This window comes from Physella acuta, unplaced genomic scaffold (genome assembly GCF_028476545.2).
Source record: "Physella acuta isolate Inbredline_101_S28 unplaced genomic scaffold, ASM2847654v3 ptg000079l, whole genome shotgun sequence".
NCBI classification, from domain to species: domain Eukaryota; kingdom Metazoa; phylum Mollusca; class Gastropoda; family Physidae; genus Physella; species Physella acuta.
In genome coordinates this window covers 2,565,745-2,587,663 of record NW_026731599.1, presented here as the reverse complement: position 1 = coordinate 2,587,663, position 21,919 = coordinate 2,565,745, and the positions used below count along the sequence as shown (strand labels likewise).

Below are 21,919 nucleotides of genomic sequence, written 5' to 3'. Positions count from 1 at the left end.
TTGATAGAATTTTTGTATCGCTAAACTTGGGGCCCGCACTTAATGGTCGGCTCTAGGCCCCAAGTATTCATATGGAAACCCTGTGTGGGAATTAATCCAGTTACGGCTACCAGGGTCGTTATAACTCCCACAATTCATTAAATCAACGTGGACTCACTTACTTTACAGATGGCTCTACTATTTATAACATCAGTTCTATTTAAGCGCCCATTTACTTTACAGATAACTCTACTTTGCATTAAAATACTTTAACGCAACTTTTAGTATGCCCTACAATTGATAAAAAATAAAATGGGCACAATTGTTTAAAATGATATCACTACAATCACAAATGTATATTAAAAATCTGTTGATGCTTATTCTTGAGGGTGTCCTTACAGTGTCTCAAAAACAATACAGACATTCTTATTGTTTTGTATATTCATATGCATCAAACCGAATAAATTCTCTTGGGTGCCCCTACAAGTTATCTAAAAATAATACGGGCTTACTTCATCTGCAAATGCCCTTTTAATCACAAGCAAAAATAAAATAAATTATTCGAAAATCGCTCTAATGCAATAAAGTGGTTTAAATTGTTCGTTCAATGGCCAGTGGTTAGAATAAAAGTCATGCGTTTAGGTATATTATATAAAGAGACAGTGTTAGTAAGCACACAATTTTAGACAAATTACAATATGAACAAGCATTAAAGTGATTAAAATTAAAACAAATAGGAAAACATTGACAGATTTGGACACTTTATATAGTTAGTTCGAATCGAATTGTGGGAAAAACACCGTTTTCGGCTAGAGAATCCAAGAGAAATGTCTCTCAAATGTAATAAGAACGCTCAGTAGTGTGGGGTTTAGGGGTGGGTGACAGTAGATGCTTTGGGCTTTGGGGTGGGTGAAAGTTGGGGGGGGGGGGAGGTGAAAGATCACGCAGACTGTGCATTTAAATATATGGCTATGGGATGGAACATCCCAAAAAAAAGTCTCCAGACTCGAGTACTACATTACTGGATCTCTGGCCGTGCCAATAGAGCGTCTAGGTATTACATTACCGGTCTTACAATAGAAGGTTTGTGCCTAAAGTGAGGGGGGGGGGGGGAACAAGTGACAGCCAGCTACACCTTATTTATGTGTTTTTGGACAGTACGACCGGGCGGCCGCGAATGCCGGTAATTAAGAAGTGTGAGACTTAAGGACAACTTTAGAATGAAGTTAACTCGGCCCGGCCCAGTGTATCAAAACAGTACGGACTTGAAAGTTTGTATTTAACCGTACACAAAAATCCAAATGGCCATGAATAAAGAATATCATTAGAATAAGAAAAAACCAAGAGGCTGTGTGCTTAATCAGTCTACGAATGCCGTTACGTCCATCAAAATGAATAAGGATGCCCTACAAACATTATGCAATGAATAGAAACATAATAAAGATGCCCGATAAAATATAAAGCGATCAAGGGCATAATTACTGTAGGGATGCCCTTCAGACATTCAATAATGCATATAAGCATAATAAATATCCGATAATATATAAACGAATATGGGCATAATTGCTGTAATTATATAAACACAAACGTGAATACAAGTAAATTACTTTAAAGTTGCCCTGACGATATATAAAATGAATGCGGGCATAATTACTGTTTGGATGCCCTTCAAAAGTATTATGATGAATATAAGCAAATTACATTAAAGATGCCCCTACAGTGTGTAAATTATAATCATGGGCTTTAATACTCTATGGATGACCACAAAGTATAAAATGATTATGGGCGTGTTCTCTAAAAGATGCCCCTACAGTGTGTAAATTATAATCATGGGCTTTAATACTCAATGGATGACCACAAGTGTATCAAATGTTTATGGGCGTGTTCTCTAAAAGATGCCCCTACCATGTGTAAATTATAATCATGGGCTTTAATACTCTATGGATGACCACAAGTGTATCAAATGTTTATGGGCGTGTTCTCTAAAAGATGCCCCTACAGTGTGTAAATTATAATCATGGGCTTTAATACTCTATGGATGACCACAAGTGTATAAAATGATTATGGGCGTGTTCTCTAAAAGATGCCTCTACCTACACAAGTATCAGATACTCTATTAATTGAAAGACTGCATACATTTATTCGGGGAATATCAATGACCACTACACCACTACCCTTCACCGATGCCCCTTTCTCCCTGAAGGTTGTACGACACGGACAGTACGATGACTATATCAGTGCCATGTGTTGATTGTATATACACATTTCGGTGAATTCGGCAAATTGTGATAATTTGATAATTCTGCCTAGGTAGACAAACCTTAGTAGACATTTAGATTTCCTAAAAAAAAAAAAAAAAAAAAAAAAATTAAAAATTTAAAAAAAATAATCATTTTTTTTACCCCCTTTGGATGCCCCTTTGATGTGGCTGCCCGGGGCCTGGGCCCCCTCCGCCCCCCCCTCTGCACGCCACTGCGTGAGTTAGGTACCCATCAGAGCTGGGTGGACTCAGAGACGGTCTACTGACTTGAACCCAAAAAAAACCATTAGCGCCCCCCCTCCCCCTGATCCAAAAAATAGCGTCACATTTCAACCTACCTTTCCCGCCAAATTGCAATTCCATTATTTGAAACAGGAATTTCTTTTTGGAATATTGTTGGAGCTGGATGAACATTTTTGGCCTATTTATTCATCAATTTTTTAATACAATGTATACAACAATGTCTTTAAAATTGCAAAATATAGCATACATTTAAAATACAATAACTGTGATTTAATATTAACATCTATCCCCCCCCCCATTACACAACATATAACAATACATAAGTTAAATTGATAGGACATTTAACTACTTGAGATGCAGCAATGCGTTGTTGTTTACTGTGAAATAGGCCGACATCAAAATGTCACATTTTAAAATCAATATTTTCTTCATGACCTGCCAACAGATTTAGCCTCTTGAAACACCATGCCTGTCTACATCCGCAAGAATGTCTCTTACACACCTTTGTCTCTGGACAAAGTAGAGCCTGAGGATGACCATGACTTTTTACTGGATCCAGATCAGTTGTGGGACACTTTACCCCAACCCTACCGCATGATCAACAAAATTCTCTCTCAGCTCATTGATTCTGCTTGGGATATCATACAAGACAAGGACAGAGGCCGTACGCAGGAGGCCTTCAGAATCAATGCACCAAAATATGATGACCCGGTCAAACTACAGGTTGGACTCTTTTTTGCTCTGTTTTCCTTTGTTCATCACCATGTGCAAACTAGAACTATGACTATCAGGCTTTATTCTACCTTTCAGATCTACCAGTCAGCAAACTAGAACTATGACTATCAGGCTTTATTCTACCTTTCAGATCTACCAGTCAGCAAACTAGAACTATGACTATCAGGCTTTATTCTACCTTTCAGATCTACCAGTCAGCAAACTAGAACTATGACTATCAGGCTTTATTCTACCTTTCAGATCTACCAGTCAGCAAACTAGAACTATGACTATCAGGATTTATTCTACCTTTCAGATCTACCAGTCAGCAAACTAGAACTATGACTATCAGGCTTTATTCTACCTTTCAGATCTACCAGTCAGCAAACTAGAACTATGACTATCAGGCTTTATTCTACCTTTCAGATCTACCAGTCAGCAAACTAGAACTATGACTATCAGGCTTTATTCTACCTTTCAGATCTACCAGTCAGCAAACTAGAACTATGACTATCAGGCTTTATTCTACCTTTCAGATCTACCAGTCAGCAAACTAGAACTATGACTATCAGGCTTTATTCTACCTTTCAGATCTACCTGTCAGCAAACTAGAACTATGACTAGCAGGCTTTATTCTACCTTTCAGATCTACCAGTCAGCAAACTAGAACTATGACTATCAGGCTTTATTCTACCTTTCAGATCTACCAGTCAGCAAACTAGAACTATGACTATCAGGATTTATTCTACCTTTCAGATCTACCAGTCAGCCACAGCCCTCCATGCCAGTGCTGATGGGAAATACATCTTTGTTGGCTTGCCAAGTGGGCTGGCGGCCATGACAGCCCTCTACCAGGAGGTTGTCAATGTTTGGGAAGATCCTTTTGCCGAGATTGTCACTATCAAATCTTGTCTAATTGCAGCTGATTTTCATTTGATAATAACAGTAGATAATCTGGGTAAGTAATTTAGCTCAGCTATACTACTAGATGTCAAATGTCAAAGCAGAGTGAGTTCCCCTGCACTAACCTACAAGATGGGCCTTCAACTCCAGGTCTATTCTAAAGTACGCTATTGAAATGTTGAACAGACCTAAAAAGTTTGACACACTAGGAATCAGGGCCGGCGCTACCAATAAGGCCAACTAGGGGGCACAAAAATGTGTGTAATCGCCATTATTAAAAAGTAACAAATAATTAATAACTTTGTATATATTAAATAAAGTATAGACAAGGTAGTATTCAAAGGTGTAGCCATCTATTTCAATGCCAGAATCAACTATCACTATCAATGCCTATGCCTATAGTTGGTGAAAATGTGCACCCACCCCCCCACCACCTCCATCATTTTGGAAAGGTCGGGCGCTTTATACGTCACATTTGCCGTTTAGGGGGAGGGGAAGCAAATTCCAACACAACAAAATAATTTTTTTGCACCTTGCTAGACCAGTGGTTTTGTGAAAACAAAACCTAAATCAACTGCAGCAGTGATTGTTCTTCAGTAACTAACACACACTGTCGCGAAGAGAAAAAAACTACATAAGTTGTAGTATGAAAAATAGGCAAACCTTTAAAATACTTCTATGACACTATTCATAATTTTTGTTGGGCAAAAATGAGGTATTTTAAAACTCGATTATTTCAGATCAGAAATGAGTTTCAGCCTATCTCTGTGCTGTTTGTTGTCTTATGGTGGATATACTTCGCAATGAAATAGGTTAAATGGTTTGGTTTAAAATACATTAAGGCAGTCTATTTATATATATATATATATATATATATATATATATATATATATATATATATATATATATATATATATATATATATATATATATATATATAAATAGACTGCCTTAATGTATATATATATATATATATATATATATATAAATATATATATATATATATATATATATATATATATATATATATATATATATAATATATATATATATATACACAATATATATATATAATATATATATATATACACAATATATATATATAATATGGGGGCGTTTTAATAACTTTGCCTAGGGTGCTAAATAACTTTGTGCCGGCACTGCTTGAAATGTTAATCAGACCCTAAGACTAAAGCCATGTTAAATTTTGTTTCAGGTATTTGTCGGCTCCTCCTGTTTGCCGGGGACACACTGTATTTCCTCAAGGCTATCAATGAGTATCCTTCAGTACGTACTACCCTTGTTGGTCTCTGCTCATGTGACTAGTGTGGTCTATACTTTATATCTTATTTATTCAATGTTTTGCAGCATGCTGAGTCTAAAGTTCTGTGCCAAAAGTGTGAGGCAGAAGGAGGCTACCTTGGAATAGTCCTAGAAAGTAAACATGTTCTTTACTCTTATGTGCTGCTTTTGTTTTGTGTTACAAGATACATTTTAGTTTATTTGACATTCACTTATTTTAAAGATATTTGAAAAATATTTGTTTCATGGTACAAACATTTCTTTCATTGACTTGACTTCTTGTTTTGCTTTACCTGCCATTTCAATATAGCCACCATTGTTTGTACCCACTACCATATCAATATAGCCACCATTGTATCCACCCACTACCATACCAATATAGCCACCATTGTTTCCACCCACTACCATATCAATATAGCCACCATTGTTTCCACCCACTACCATATCAATATAGCCACCATTGTACCCACTACCATATCAATATAGCCACCATTGTACCCACTACCATATCAATATAGCCACCATTGTTCCCACCCACTACCATACCAATATAGCCACCATTGTTCCCACCCCCTACCATACCAATATAGCCACCATTGTTCCCACCCCCTACCATACCAATATAGCCACCATTGTTTCCACCCACTACCATATCAATATAGCCACCATTGTTTCCACCTACTACCATACCAATATAGCCACCATTGTACCCACTACCATACCAATATAGCCACCATTGTACCCACTACCATACCAATATAGCCACCATTGTTTCCACCCACTACCATATCAATATAGCCACCATTGTATCCACCCACTACCATATCAATATAGCCACCATTGTTTCCACCTACTACCATATCAATATAGCCACCATTGTATCCACCCACTACCATACCAATATAGCCACCATTGTATCCACCCACTACCATATCAATATAGCCACCATTGTTTCCACCCACTACCATACCAATATAGCCACCATTGTATCCACCCACTACCATACCAATATAGCCACCATTGTATCCACCCACTACCATATCAATATAGCCACCATTGTTTCCACCTACTACCATATCAATATAGCCACCATTGTTTCCACCCACTACCATATCAATATAGCCACCATTGTATCCACCCACTACCATACCAATATAGCCACCATTGTATCCACCCACTACCATACCAATATAGCCACCATTGTATCCACCCACTACCATATCAATATAGCCACCATTGTATCCACCCACTACCATACCAATATAGCCACCATTGTTCCCACCTATTGTTCCCACTCAGGTAGTGCTGAGCTCTGGCTCGAGGTCCACAAGTTGCCTCTGGAGAGCTGGCTGCAGGAGAAGGAGAGTCTTCTGGCTGCTGCTGAGGTAACTTGGCAACACCAACTACAGCATACAGCACCACCTAACAGCACCACCTGACAGCACCACCTGACAGCACCACCTGACACCACCTGACAGCACCACCTGACAGCACCACCTGACAGCACCACCAAACAGCACCACCTCACAGCACCACCAAACAGCACCACCTGACACCACCTGACAGCATCACATGACAGCATCACCTGACAGCACCACCTAACAGCACCACCTGACAGCACCACCTGATAGCACCACCTGACAGCACCACCTGACAGCACCATCTGACAGCACCACCTGACAGCACCACATCACAGCACCACCTGACAGCACCACCTAACAGTACCTCCTGACAGCACCACCTGACATGACAGCACCACCTAACAGCACCACCTGACAGCACCAACTCACAGCACCACCTGACAGCACCACCTGACATGACAGCACCACCTGACAGCAACAACTCACAGCACCACCTGACAGCACCACCTGACAGCACCACCTGACAGCACCACCTGACAGCACCACCTGACAGCACCATCTGACAGCACCATCTGACAGCACCACCTGACAGCACCACCTGTGACCTACTTAGGTCGAGTCAGGTTCCATTTTTATTTTGACATTGTATAATACCTTATATGGAATGATTGTGTAACTCCTGGGGTTTTTCCACTGTCTTACCAAGGGTGTCTAAGACGTAGAAATTTTCCATTAAGATCTGATTGAATGATTCTGATCATATGACCCTCCCAACCAATGGCTACATGAGTTGAGGATGACCTCCCCTGTGGCAGAAGTCTTTAACTGCCCCGCACACTCGCCACACGTGGCAGTTTCACCTTGATCAGGCAGTCTACCAGGATCAAACGGTCCATTACGACCAAGCCGTCCATATTGTCCGGCAATAGATTCTGACCATTTGAACGTGAGAGAACTTAAGTCCTGTGTGTGCCTTGCTTTCTTAAGTTGATTTAGTCTTCTAGTATAATATTACTTGTCGCCAAGTAATTCTTGAAGCTATAGCAGTGTTGTGTGGCCTGTGGCTATTATTAGGCAGTGTTGAAATCTGTGATAGTGTTTTTCCCTACATTTTGTAAGTTGGGTTTTGATATTTTATACATTAAATATTTTATCTAGTTTAACCTTGTGTTCTGCCACAACTGTGTTCGCTTATTAAAGGTTGTATGCAGATTGGATGAGTGTTAATTACAATAGTATCACTAGTTTTCCCTAGACATCGAATTCGAGCCCTAGTGTGTCGTTGTGTTAGTGTTCATCCATTTAGGCCGTAAGGCATTTGCATATAACCCCAAAAAAAGAATCCGGGGACGTTCACCTTCTATCTGGCTGATAGATAGGTAAGCGTTACACACCTGACAGCATCACCTGACAGCACCACCTGACAGCACCACCTGACAGCACCACCTGACAGTACCAACTCACAGCACCACCTGACAGCACCAAACAGCACCACCTGACACCACCTGACAGCACCACCTGACAGCACCACCTGTCAGGACTGTATTGATTTGATCAATTTTAAACGTCAATGAAAAAGATATCAATCAACACACAATGCCTATCCTAATTTATAAAAGGCCATGTGCGCTCTTCTCTCTCTCTCTCTCTCTGTCTGTCCGCAAAATATTTTCGCCGGACATCACGTCAGAAACGGCAGCGATATATGCAGAACTTTATACGGACTTTTGTTGAAAATAATATGTTAGATGTTTTAAATGTATAACCACAATTTTAGTTAAAGAAGAAAAATAAAAATTAAAGGCGTATTCGAATGTAGAGAAACAGTATTATTTATGCAACCGGAAAAGCATTAATATATGTGAAAAAGAACGCATAAAACTGTGACGTCACTATTGCTTATACATTAACTAATGACGTCATCTGCCGTGTTTAGAATGAAAAGAAATACTATTTCATTCAAATTTGATTTAGATCTACGTACACTATGAAATGTATACAATACAATTTTTCCGGCCTAAACTCATACAATTTATTTTATGTATTTGGATTCTAGATCTAGAGATTCTAGATCTAGACTAAATCTAAATCTAAATCTACGCAATAACTAGATCTAGACGTAGACGCTAAGATCTAGATTTAGCCTCTAACTTCTCTAAAATCAATTCCAAAAATAAATTTCTATATTAGGACTAAACTATTTCAAGACTTATTTATTTTATACAAAATCTCTGTTTGGAACTGGCTAATTTGGGATAAAAAAATTAATTTGAAAAAATAGGCATATTCGCGTAAGTTAAGATTTTAAAATACGTGTTTCATTCTCCGTTCATTATAAGGTGCCTAAATAGCGGAGATGTTAGTGTACATTAAACCACGCAGGTGGTGCGGGTTCGAGACACACCAAGTCAACATGGTTAATGTATTTTTTTTTATTATGCTCGGGCTAAACTTAAAAAAAAAATTCTTTTAGGAATCTAGATCTAGATTGTCGGGTGTCCGATAGGGCACTTCCCGGCGCCGCAGGCGCTTCAAATTTGGCAGGACCTTGCCTTGGGGCGACAGAACACGGGGGCCGGTTGGCCTAAAAGTCTACGATGAGGGGGTCAAAACTGACATCGACTGACCGGTACCTTATATGAGCTATAAATTTAAAAAAAATGTCCACGGAGGAACCTCTTCATAGCTCTTGAGGTCGTAGACCGACCCTCGGGCGAATTAATTAAGCATTCAAATTCTCAATGTTTTCGACAGCCTAAGCGAAGCTGGGCAGCATGCCTAGTTAATAATAAAATTCCTTCTGTAAACATTCATCTTTGGACAGGAAGAGAAAGAAATGGCTCATGCGGATCCTAGTGGTGAAACAGGATCTATGGAAGGTTCTATAGTGGTAAGTAGTGACATCTCTTTTCATGACAGGTGACATTTCATGACAGGTGACAGCTGACATTTCATGACAGGTGACAGCTGACATTTCATGACAGGTGACAGCTGACATTTCATGACAGGTGACAGCTGACAACTGCTGAAAGCATTGCTTGCTAGCCCACAAGTCTTGACTCATGAGAGAAATGCTCAATTTTAAACTTTTTACTGCCTGGCTAATGAGAGAGTTAGTAATGACAGTTTCAGGGTGGCCACCTAATAAAACTATAGAGGTGAGGGGCCACCTAATCAAACTATAGAGGTAAGGGGCAACCTAATTAAACTATAGAGGTAAAGGGCCACCTAATCAAATTATAGAGGTAAAGGGCCACCTATCAAACTATAGAGGTAAAGGGCCACCTAATCAAACTATAGCGGTGAGGGGCAACCTAATTAAACTATAGAGGTAAAGGGCCACCTAATCAAATTATAGAGGTAAAGGGCCACCTAATCAAACTAGAGGTAAAGGGCCACCTAATCAAACTATAGAGGTAAAGGGCCACCTAATCAAATTATAGAGGTAAAGGGCCACCTAATCAAACTATAGAGGTAAGGGGCCACCTAATCAAACTATAGAGGAAAGGGGCCACCTAATCAAACTATAGAGGTAAAGGGCAACCTAATTAAACTATAGAGGTGAGGGGGCCACCTAATCAAACTATAGAGGTAAGGGGCCACCTAATCAAACTATAGAGGTGAGGGGCCACCTAATCAAACTATAGAGGTAAAGGGCCACCTAATCAAACTATAGAGGTGAGGGGCCACCTAATCAAACTATAGAGGTAAAGGGCCACCTAATCAAACTATAGAGGAAAGGGGCCACCTAATGAAAGTAAATAAGGTTCAATATATTTCCAGAAAACTGTGCGCACAAGTGTAGCAAAAGTCCACTTCTCGACGCCTGAAATTGTGCTAAAGATGGGCAGCCCCAGTCAGCAGATGGCCCAGCAGACTGCACTGAAAGGATTTCCTTGCCAGACCCCACTAGTGGGTGAGTCAAACCTGCCCATCTGCTGACAGCATTCCCTGCAGTGTAATCTGACATACCACCTGACTGACATCGCCACCTGACTGACATACCCATCTGACTGACCTCACCACCTGACTGACATAACCACCTGACTGACATCACCACCTGACTGACATCACCACCTGACTGACATCACCACCTGACTGACATCGCCACCTGACTGACATCACCACCTGACTGACATCACCACCTGACTGACATTACCACCTGACTGACATCACCACCTGACTAACATCAACACCTGACTGACATCACCACCTGACTGACATCACCACCTGACTAACATCACCACCTGACTGACATCACCACCTGACTGACATAACCACCTGAATGACATAGCCACCTGACTAACATCACCACCTGACTGACATCACTACCTGACTGACATAACCACCTGAATGACATAACCATCTGACTGACATACCACCTGACTAACATCACCACCTGACTGACATCACCACCTGACTGACATCACCACCTGACTGACATAACCACCTGAATGACATAACCACCTGACTGACATCACCACCTGACTGACATCACCACCTGACATCACCACCTGACTGACATCACCACCTGACTGACATCACCACCTGACTGACATCACCACCTGACTGACATCACCACCTGACTGACATCACCACCTGACTGACATCACCACCTGACTGACATCACCACCTGACTGACATCACCACCTGACTGACATCACCACCTGACTGACATCATCACCTGACTGACATCACCACCTGACTGACATCACCACCTGACTGACATCACCACCTGACTGACATAACCACCTGAATGACATAACCACCTGACTGACATCACCACCTGACTGACATCACCACCTGACATCACCACCTGACTAACAGCACCACCTGACTGACATCACCACCTGACTGACATCACCACCTGACTGACATCACCACCTGACTGACATCACCACCTGACTGACATCGCCACCTGACTGACATCACCACCTGACTGACATCACCACCTGACTGACATAACCACCTGAATGACATAACCACCTGACTGACATCACCACCTGACATCACCACCTGACTGACATCACCACCTGACTGACATCACCACCTGACATCACCACCTGACATCACCACCTGACTAACATCACCACCTGACTGACATCACCACCTGACTGACATCACCACCTGACTGACATCACCACCTGACTGACATCACCACCTGACTGACATCACCACCTGACTGACATCACCACCTGACTGACATCACCACCTGACTGACATCACCACCTGACTGACATCACCACCTGACTGACATAACCACCTGAATGACATAACCACCTGACTGACATCACCACCTGACTGACAACACCACCTGACATCACCACCTGACTAACATCACCACCTGACTGACATCACCACCTGACTGACATCACCACCTGACTGACATCACCACCTGACTGACATCACCACCTGACTGACATCACCACCTGACTGACATCACCACCTGACTGACATCACCACCTGACTGACATCACCACCTGACTGACATCACCACCTGACTGACATCACCACCTGACTGACATCACCACCTGACTGACATCACCACCTGACTGACATAACCACCTGAATGACATAACCACCTGACTGACATCACCACCTGACTGACATCACCACCTGACTGACATCACCACCTGACTGACATCACCACCTGACTGACATCACCACCTGACTGACATCACCACCTGACTGACATCACCACCTGACTGACATCACCACCTGACTGACATCACCACCTGACTGACATCACCACCTGACTGACATCACCACCTGACTGACATCACCACCTGACTGACATCACCACCTGAATGACATAACCACCTGACTGACATCACCACCTGACTGACATCACCACCTGACATCACCACCTGACTAACATCACCACCTGACTGACATCACCACCTGACTGACATCACCACCTGACTGACATCACCACCTGACTGACATCACCACCTGACTGACATCACCACCTGACTGACATCACCACCTGACTGACATCACCACCTGACTGACATCACCACCTGACTGACATCACCACCTGACTGACATCACCACCTGACTGACATCACCTGACTAACATCACTACCTGACTGATGCTATATATAACCCCCAGGTCCAACCCCAATGAAAAAAGACTGGAGCGAGCCGCTGGGTCTGGGTACGCAGCATGTGTTGGGTGCTGCTCACATTGAGCGCAGGGACGCCATGTTCACACACAAGCATGAGCAGCTGCTCAGCTTCTTGCCACAAGACAAGACAGAGCACACAGCGTGAGAACCGTTATCGCACCCTTCTACACCTAGACACCACACACTTCTACACCTAGACACCCCACACTTCTAGCTGTAGACACCCCACACTTCTAGCTGTAGACACCCCACACTTCTAGCTGTAGACACCCCACACTTCTAGCTGTAGACACCCCACACTTCTAGCTGTAGACACCCCTCACTTCTAGCTGTAGACACCCCACACTTCTACACCTAGACACCCCACACTTCTAGCTGTAGACACCCCACACTTCTAGCTGTAGACACCCCACACTTCTAGCTGTAGACACCCCACACTTCTAGAAGTAGTCACCCCACACTTTTACACCTAGACACCCCACACTTCTAGCTGTAGACACCCCACACTTCTAGCTGTAGACACCCCACACTTCTAGCTGTAGACACCCCACACTTCTAGAAGTAGTCACCCCACACTTTTACACCTAGACACCCCACACTTCTAGCTGTAGACACCCCACACTTCTAGCTGTAGACACCCCACACTTCTAGAAGTAGTCACCCCACACTTTTACACCTAGACACCCCACACTTCTAGCTGTAGACACCCCACACTTCTAGCTGTAGACACCCCACACTTCTAGCTGTAGACACCCCACACTTCTAGCTGTAGACACCCCACACTTCTAGCTGTAGACACCCCACACTTCTAGCTGTAGACACCCCACACTTCTAGAAGTAGTCACCCCACACTTTTACACCTAGACACCCCACACTTCTAGCTGTAGACACCCCACACTTCTAGCTGTAGACACCCCACACTTCTAGCTGTAGACACCCCACACTTCTAGCTGTAGACACCCCACACTTCTAGCTGTAGACACCCCACTGTTTTGGCTGATTCCACTTTCTTTTATATCTTTTGTTTTTCTATCAAGTCTTAGAATACCAAGTTTCCATTTTGTTTTCCTGTCTATTCTTAGAATTTTATTGCTTTTGTTTTTCTGTCTATTCTTAGAATACCAAGTTTCCATTTTGTTTTCCTGTCTATTCTTAGAATTTTATTGCTTTTGTTTTTCTGTCTATTCTTAGAATACCAAGTTTCCATTTTGTTTTCCTGTCTATTCTTAGAATTTTATTGCTTTTGTTTTTCTGTCTATTCTTAGAATACCAAGTTTCCATTTTGTTTTCCTGTCTATTCTTAGAATTTTATTGCTTTTGTTTTTCTGTCAAGTCTTAGAATACCAAGTTTCCATTTTGTTTTCCTGTCTATTCTTAGAATTTTATTGCTTTTGTTTTTCTGTCTATTCTTAGAATACCAAGTTTCCATTTTGTTTTCCTGTCTATTCTTAGAATTTTATTGCTTTTGTTTTTCTGTCAAGTCTTAGAATACCAAGTTTCCATTTTGTTTTCCTGTCTATTCTTAGAATTTTATTGCTTTTGTTTTTCTGTCAAGTCTTAGAATACCAAGTTTCCATTTTGTTTTCCTGTCTATTCTTAGAATTTTATTGCTTTTGTTTTTCTGTCAAGTCTTAGAATGCCAAGTTTCCATTTTGTTTTCCTGTCTATTCTTAGAATTTTATTGCTTTTGTTTTTCTGTCTATTCTTAGAATACCAAGTTTCCATTTTGTTTTCCTGTCTATTCTTAGAATTTTATTGCTTTTGTTTTTCTGTCTATTCTTAGAATACCAAGTTTCCATTTTGTTTTCCTGTCTATTCTTAGAATTTTATTGCTTTTGTTTTTCTGTCTATTCTTAGAATACCAAGTTTCCATTTTGTTTTCCTGTCTATTCTTAGAATTTTATTGCTTTTGTTTTTCTGTCTATTCTTAGAATACCAAGTTTCCATTTTGTTTTCCTGTCTATTCTTAGAATTTTATTGCTTTTGTTTTTCTGTCTATTCTTAGAATACCAAGTTTCCATTTTGTAACAGGAAGTAGACTCCTGCCCCATGACTGGGTTCAAAGTTCAACTGAAAACAAGAAATATGTAGCCATTGCAGTTTGGTGGTCAGGTTTTTCTACACTCTGCCAATATTCCCTTCTCAAACCAGCCAAAGGTGAGATCATCTGACGCTTGATTGAATTGGTTTAAGTAAACTGTCAGGTTGTCTCTTGGAGTGCTAGATAAAGATAACAACACCATTCTCTTGTCTCTTGGAGCTCTATATAATGATAACACCATTCCCTTGGAGCTCTATATAACGATAACACCATTCTCTTGTCTCTTGGTGCTCTATATAACGATAACACCATTCACTTGTCTCTTGGTGCTCTATATAACGATAACACCATTCTCTTGTCTCTTGGTGCTCTATGTAACGATAACACCATTCTCTTGTCTCTTGGAGCTCTATATAACGATAACACCATTCTCTTGGAGCTCTATATAATGATAACACCATTCTCTTGTCTCTTGGAGCTCTATATAACGATAACACCATTCTCTTGTCTCTTGGAGCTCTATATAACGATAACACCATTCTCTTGTCTCTTGGAGCTCTATATAACGATAACACCATTCTCTTGTCTCTTGGAGCTCTATATAACGATAACACCATTCTCTTGTCTCTTCCCAGACTTGGAGTTGACCCCTGACCTAGTGTGGCCCCTGACGAGTCCCATCACGTGTACAGCGGTCAGCCCATGTACCAGTCACCTGGCCATTGGCTGCAAGAATGGCAACATTGTCTTGTGGGACAGGACCCTGGGTCAGTTGTTGCACAGTTGCTGCACAGTTGTTGCACAGTTGATGCACAGTTGTTGCACAGTTGCTTTCTCTAATGTTATGACTGATGTTTTAGCCTAAGATGACTGATGTTTTAGCCTAAGATGACTGATGTTATGACTGATGTTTTAGCCTAAGATGACTGATGTTTTAGCCTAAGATGACTGATGTTATGACTGATGTTTTAGCCTAAGATGACTGATGTTTTAGCCTAAGATGACTGATGTTATGACTGATGTTTTAGCCTAAGATGACTGATGTTATGACTGATGTTTTAGCCTAAGATGACTGATGTTATGACTGATGTTTTAGCCTAAGATGACTGATGTATTTGTGTACAGGCCTGCTGAAGGCTGTTGTAAGTGGGAGCTGTGACAGTGAGATCAAAAGTCTGAGATTCCTCAACCCTGCGCTGTTCCCCTCTGAAATTTCCTCCGAGACGTATTCGCTGAGCTCTGCCACATTCCTGCTGGCCGAGTGCTGCAAGGGCTCCCAGATGTTGTATGACACATGTCATGGCAGTCAGCAGATTCCTCGCTGTCTCAGCACAAAGTAAATGCTGTTTATCTTTTTCTCATGTTGACATTAGTACGCTGTACATCATACTTTTGACATGTGACACTAGTCCACTGTACACACTTTGTCATGTTGACATTAGTACGCTGTACATCATACTTTTGACATGTGACACTAGTCCACTGTACACACTTTGTCATGTTGACATTAGTACGCTGTACATCATACTTTTGACATGTGACACTAGTCCACTGTACACACTTTGTCATGTTGACATTAGTACGCTGTACATCATACTTTTGACATGTGACACTAGTCCACTGTACACACTTTGTCATGTTGACATTAGTACGCTGTACATCATACTTTTGACATGTGACACTAGTCCACTGTACACACTTTGTCATGTTGACATTAGTACGCTGTACATCATACTTTTGACATGTGACACTAGTCCACTGTACACACTTTGTCATGTTGACATTATTCCAGGACATTCTAGATATTTTTCAATGACAACACAAGATTCTCTCATTTTAATCTACATAGATATTAAAATAGTCATAAAAAATTATGAAATGATACTATGGTCAATAACATAAAAAGGTGTAGCAATTACTTGAACAGTCTAGTAATTATATTCATTGTCAGCACCCCCCCCCCCCCCACACACACAGAGACAGAAATAAAAACTTTAGAAGCAAATATTTTTAGTAGTGTGTACTACTGAAACAACAACGTATTGGTAGTAAATGTTTTAACTTTTAGCACATTTTAATAGCGGGTTATTGCGAATGTTAAATTTGTTTAAAATGATGACAATAGTCGATGGCACACCTCTTGGACATGTTGACAAGAATTCTGGGTAATGTTTTTATCTGATGACAGTAGGTTAGCTTCTTTTTTTTACGATAGCTTATGTGATAATAACTTAGGGCTGTTTTTGTACGTGATGAAAACAACAGAGACGTGACTAATCTTACTGCCAGCTAAAGTGTTCTGCCACATAAATATTAATTATGCATAAGTTGTGTGTACATTTTTGTCTGATTATTGATAAACCATGGAATTCTACAATGTTGAATCATCTGTCTAGCCATTCAACTCCACTTTTTGTTTAGGCCGGATAATGAAGAAGAGACACAGACAATTCTTCAAGTGCTGCCTCAACTGCCTGACCTTGTGAGTGATCTCATAACTACCAGATAGGTTTACTTGTCTTTAACTACCAGATAGGTTTACTTGTCTTTAACTACCAGATAGGTTTACTTGTCTTTAAATACCAGATAGGTTTACTTGTCTTTAACTACCAGATAGGTTTACTTGTCTTTAACTACCAGATAGGTTTACTTGTCTTTAACTACCAGATAGGTTTACTTGTCTTTAAATACCAGATAGGTTTACTTGTCTTTAACTACCAGATAGGTTTACTTGTCTTTAAATACCAGATAGGTTTACTTGTCTTTAACTACCAGATAGGTTTACTTGTCTTTAACTACCAGATAGGTTTACTTGTCTTTAACTACCAGATAGGTTTACTTGTCTTTAAATACCAGATAGGTTTACTTGTCTTTAACTACCAGATAGGTTTACTTGTCTTTAACTACCAGATAGGTTTACTTGTCTTTAACTACCAGATAGGTTTACTTGTCTTTAACTACCAGATAGGTTTACTTGTCTTTAAATACCAGATAGGTTTACTTGTCTTTAACTACCAGATAGGTTTACTTGTCTTTAACTACCAGATAGGTTTACTTGTCTTTAACTACCAGATAGGTTTACTTGTCTTTAACTACCAGATAGGTTTACTTGTCTTTAACTACCAGATAGGTTTACTTGTCTTTAACTACCAGATAGGTTTACTTGTCTTTAACTACCAGATAGGTTTACTTGTCTTTAACTACCAGATAGGTTTACTTGTCTTTAACTACCAGATAGGTTTACTTGTCTTTAACTACCAGATAGGTTTACTTATCTTTAACTACCAGATAGGTTTACTTGTCTTTAACTACCAGATAGGTTTACTTGTCTTTAACTACCAGATAGGTTTACTTGTCTTTAACTACCAGATAGGTTTACTTGTCTTTAACTACCAGATAGGTTTACTTGTCTTTAACTACCAGATAGGTTTACTTGTCTTTAACTACCAGATAGGTTTACTTGTCTTAAACTACAAACTGGCTTGAGAGATTATAGTTATAAAATGGTGTCATTTGTTGAGAGATTTATAAGATGGTGTCATGTTTGGCCAGCTTCTATATGTTGAGAGATTTATAAGATGGTGTCATGTTTGGCCAGCTTCTATATGTTGAGAGATTTATAAGATGGTGTCATGTTTGGCCAGCTTCTATATGTTGAGAGATTTATAAGATGGTGTCATGTTTGGCCAGCTTCTATATGTTGAGAGAAATGGCCGCCTATTCATCAAAGACATCTGCAGTGGGGAGACAGTGGCCCAGATGGCGCTGCCTACTTCCTATCATCTACAGTCTCCATGGGAACCAGTTTATGCCGTGGGGGCTGGAGGACAAATTTTGTATGTCAAAGGTAGGTTTCATCAGCTGTTTATGTCAAAGGTAGGTTTCATCAGCTGTTTATGTCAAAGGTAGGTTTCATCAGCTGTTTATGTCAAAGGTAGGTTTCATCAGCTGTTTATGTCAAAGGTAGGTTTCATCAGCTGTTTATGTCAATGGTAGGTTTCATCAGCTGTTTATGTCAAAGGTAGGTTTCATCAGCTGTTTATGTCAAAGGTAGGTTTCATCAGCTGTTTATGTCAAAGGTAGGTTTCATCAGCTGTTTATGTCAAAGGTAGGTTTCATCAGCTTTTTATGTCAAAGGTAGGTTTCATCAGCTGTTTATGTCAAAGGTAGGTTTCATCAGCTGTTTATGTCAAAGGTAGGTTTCATCAGCTGTTTATGTCAAAGGTAGGTTTCATCAGCTTTTTATGTCAAAGGTAGGTTTCATCAGCTGTTTATGTCAAAGGTAGGTTTCATCAGCTGTTTATGTCAATGGTAGGTTTCATCAGCTGTTTATGTCAAAGGTAGGTTTCATCAGCTGTTTATGTCAAAGGTAGGTTTCATCAGCTGTTTATGTCAAAGGTAGGTTTCATCAGCTGTTTATGTCAAAGGTAGGTTTCATCAGCTGTTTATGTCAAAGGTAGGTTTCATCAGCTGTTTATGTCAATGGTAGGTTTCATCAGCTGTTTATGTCAATGGTAGGTTTCATCAGCTGTTTATGTCAAAGGTAGGTTTCATCAGCTGTTTATGTCAAAGGTAGGTTTCATCAGCTGTTTATGTCAAAGGTAGGTTTCATCAGCTGTTTATGTCAAAGGTAGGTTTCATCAGCTGTTTATGTCAAAGGTAGGTTTCATCAGCTGTTTATGTCAAAGGTAGGTTTCATCAGCTGTTTATGTCAAAGGTAGGTTTCATCAGCTGTTTATGTCAAAGGTAGGTTTCATCAGCTGTTTATGTCAAATGTAGGTTGTATCAGGTCTTTAGTCGTATGTATCTCCTGTCCTTATTTCAGCTGAAGGAACCAACAAGACAGAAGATGGCGCCACTGAAGACACCTCAGCCATATTTATCTATCTCCTGCGCTCCTACCCCCCCTTGGATCCCTACTGGAGTAATTACAAGGGGAGCAAACCCTTAGCAGTCTACACCACACAGGAAGAAAGGATCAACACTCTCTTTGCTAGGAGGTTAGTTTGAGCTGCTTGCAGTTGCCCTAGAGCACGGGTTCCCAACCTGGGGGTCGCGAAGGTCTTTCTGGGGGGTCGCCAACTGGTATGCTAAACCTTAGTAATTTGAAACAAAACATAAATATTTAGAAGAATTTTTGAAATTCGGCTTCATTAACATCACTGGAAATGTAATAGAGAAGAAACAAAGCGCACTGTACAAAGTTGTTCTCAGTCACGAATCTATGAAATCTTCAAAACTAAAACACCATTTGAGACGAGTCATTCGGAACACACCAAAAAATATATGGAGTTCTTTCATCGGTAAGAAGCTAGTTGCAAACGCCAGAGACTTGATCGAACAGGAAGTTTTCACCAGCATTAGTGCAAGCATCAAATGAAGTCGCGATAGAAAATGCCAAGCAAAAAAAAAAACAAAAAAAAAAAAAAAAACAATAGGATAAAATCTCATCAAACGCTGCATGTACGTAAAAGTGAAATAACACATTTTTATCGAAATTAAGCTTTCACCATTGTTTGCTTTTCAAGTTGATAAATCAACAGATGTGAGTTCGTGTTCACAGTTGCTGGTCTGTGTCTATATTCATGCGGATTATAGCAAAGAAGGGTTGCTCTTTTGTGAAGATAGCATGGAGAAAATAAATACCTTTTTTGAAACGGGATGAATAAAATGGATTAGAACGGTTGTGGGGGTTTGTACGGATGGTGCGCCTTCTATGTTTAGCTCAAAATCGGGCTTTCAGAAAACAGAAAAGATTTAGCTCCCTAACCACTGCCCTAACCAATCGACATCAAGAGTCCATTGCTAGTATAAGTCGTAAATTATATAAAATCTGGAGCCTTCAAAGAACTGAGCAAAAACATCAATATAGATCACGAGGTTCTGCTCTTCTACACTACAGTACGCTGGCTGTCAAACAAAATGTTGTAAATTGTGTTTTTCAATTGAAATCTGAAATGAAATTGTTCTTGAAAGTGCAAAGGAAAAAAGACTTTTTGGTATACTCAAAACGACATAGAGTGGTTGGAGAGAGTATCATACCTAGCAGATGTGTTCGAACATCAAGATAAGCTTAACTTGAAGCTTCAGGGAAAATGAACGAATATTATAACTTTCCATGATAATCTCGGGGCATTTTTATCAAAGCTGCAAAATCGGTAAAGAAAATGAATCTTGGAAATATTGTAAATTTGAGAAACTCTGCGGTGTGGTAGATGTATCTGATTGTGAGATAATTAAAATTTTGAAAGAATTAATTTCTGGGCATCTTGAATCTCTTGAAAACGAACTGTATTGAAAGTCTACTCGAGAATCTTATTTTAGTGCTTATTAATTTCCATACGAATTTCGTTTTTTTTAATTCAGGGGGGGGGGGGGTCGCGGGTCACTTACTTTTTATAAAAGGGGGTCGCCACTCGAAAAAGGTTGGGAACCACTGCCCTAGAGGATTTACTTTTTGATTGACATTTTTCATTTGCATTTGGTTCACATAAAACCATTTTTATAAAAGGTTCTAAAACTTGGAATTGAGTAAAGTAAGAAATGTATCTTGCAATAGGGTCGGTCATATTCTAGTTTTATATATCAACTAGGCAATGCAATAGGGTCATGTTCTAGTTTTATATATCAACTAGGCAATGCAATAGGGTCATGTTCTAGTTTTATATATCAACTAGGCAATGCAATAGGGTCATGTTCTAGTTTTATATATCAACTAGGCAATGCAATAGGGTCATGTTCTAGTTTTATATATCAACTAGGCAATGCAATAGGGTCATGTTCTAGTTTTATATATCAACTAGGCAATGCAATAGGGTCATGTTCTAGTTTAATATATCAACTAGGCAATGCAATAGGGTCATGTTCTAGTTTTATATATCAACTAGGCAATGCAATAGGGTCATGTTCTAGTTTTATATATCAACTAGGCAATGCAATAGGGTCATGTTCTAGTTTTATATATCAACTAGGCAATGCAATAGGGTCA

The 21,919-nt window shown here is 40.1% G+C and overlaps 1 protein-coding gene across 2 annotated transcripts in view; it reads left to right on the top strand.

Annotated features, from left to right (window-relative positions):
• The window catches only part of LOC131956672 (WD repeat-containing protein 93), a 47,870-nt gene that overhangs the window by 3,031 nt on the left and 22,920 nt on the right, over nt 1-21,919 (top strand). For both annotated transcript variants that reach the window (XM_059321227.1, XM_059321219.1), the window contains exons 2-15: nt 2,928-3,205; nt 3,953-4,154; nt 5,316-5,386; nt 5,468-5,537; nt 6,701-6,786; nt 9,587-9,652; nt 10,546-10,678; nt 12,875-13,031; nt 14,896-15,047; nt 15,567-15,698; nt 16,057-16,267; nt 17,353-17,413; nt 18,622-18,778; nt 19,757-19,931. In XM_059321227.1, coding sequence (XP_059177210.1) covers nt 2,948-3,205; nt 3,953-4,154; nt 5,316-5,386; nt 5,468-5,537; nt 6,701-6,786; nt 9,587-9,652; nt 10,546-10,678; nt 12,875-13,031; nt 14,896-15,047; nt 15,567-15,698; nt 16,057-16,267; nt 17,353-17,413; nt 18,622-18,778; nt 19,757-19,931 — 1,931 coding nt within the window. In that variant the 5' untranslated portion in view covers nt 2,928-2,947. The remainder of the gene's footprint in view (nt 1-2,927; nt 3,206-3,952; nt 4,155-5,315; nt 5,387-5,467; nt 5,538-6,700; nt 6,787-9,586; nt 9,653-10,545; nt 10,679-12,874; nt 13,032-14,895; nt 15,048-15,566; nt 15,699-16,056; nt 16,268-17,352; nt 17,414-18,621; nt 18,779-19,756; nt 19,932-21,919) is intronic.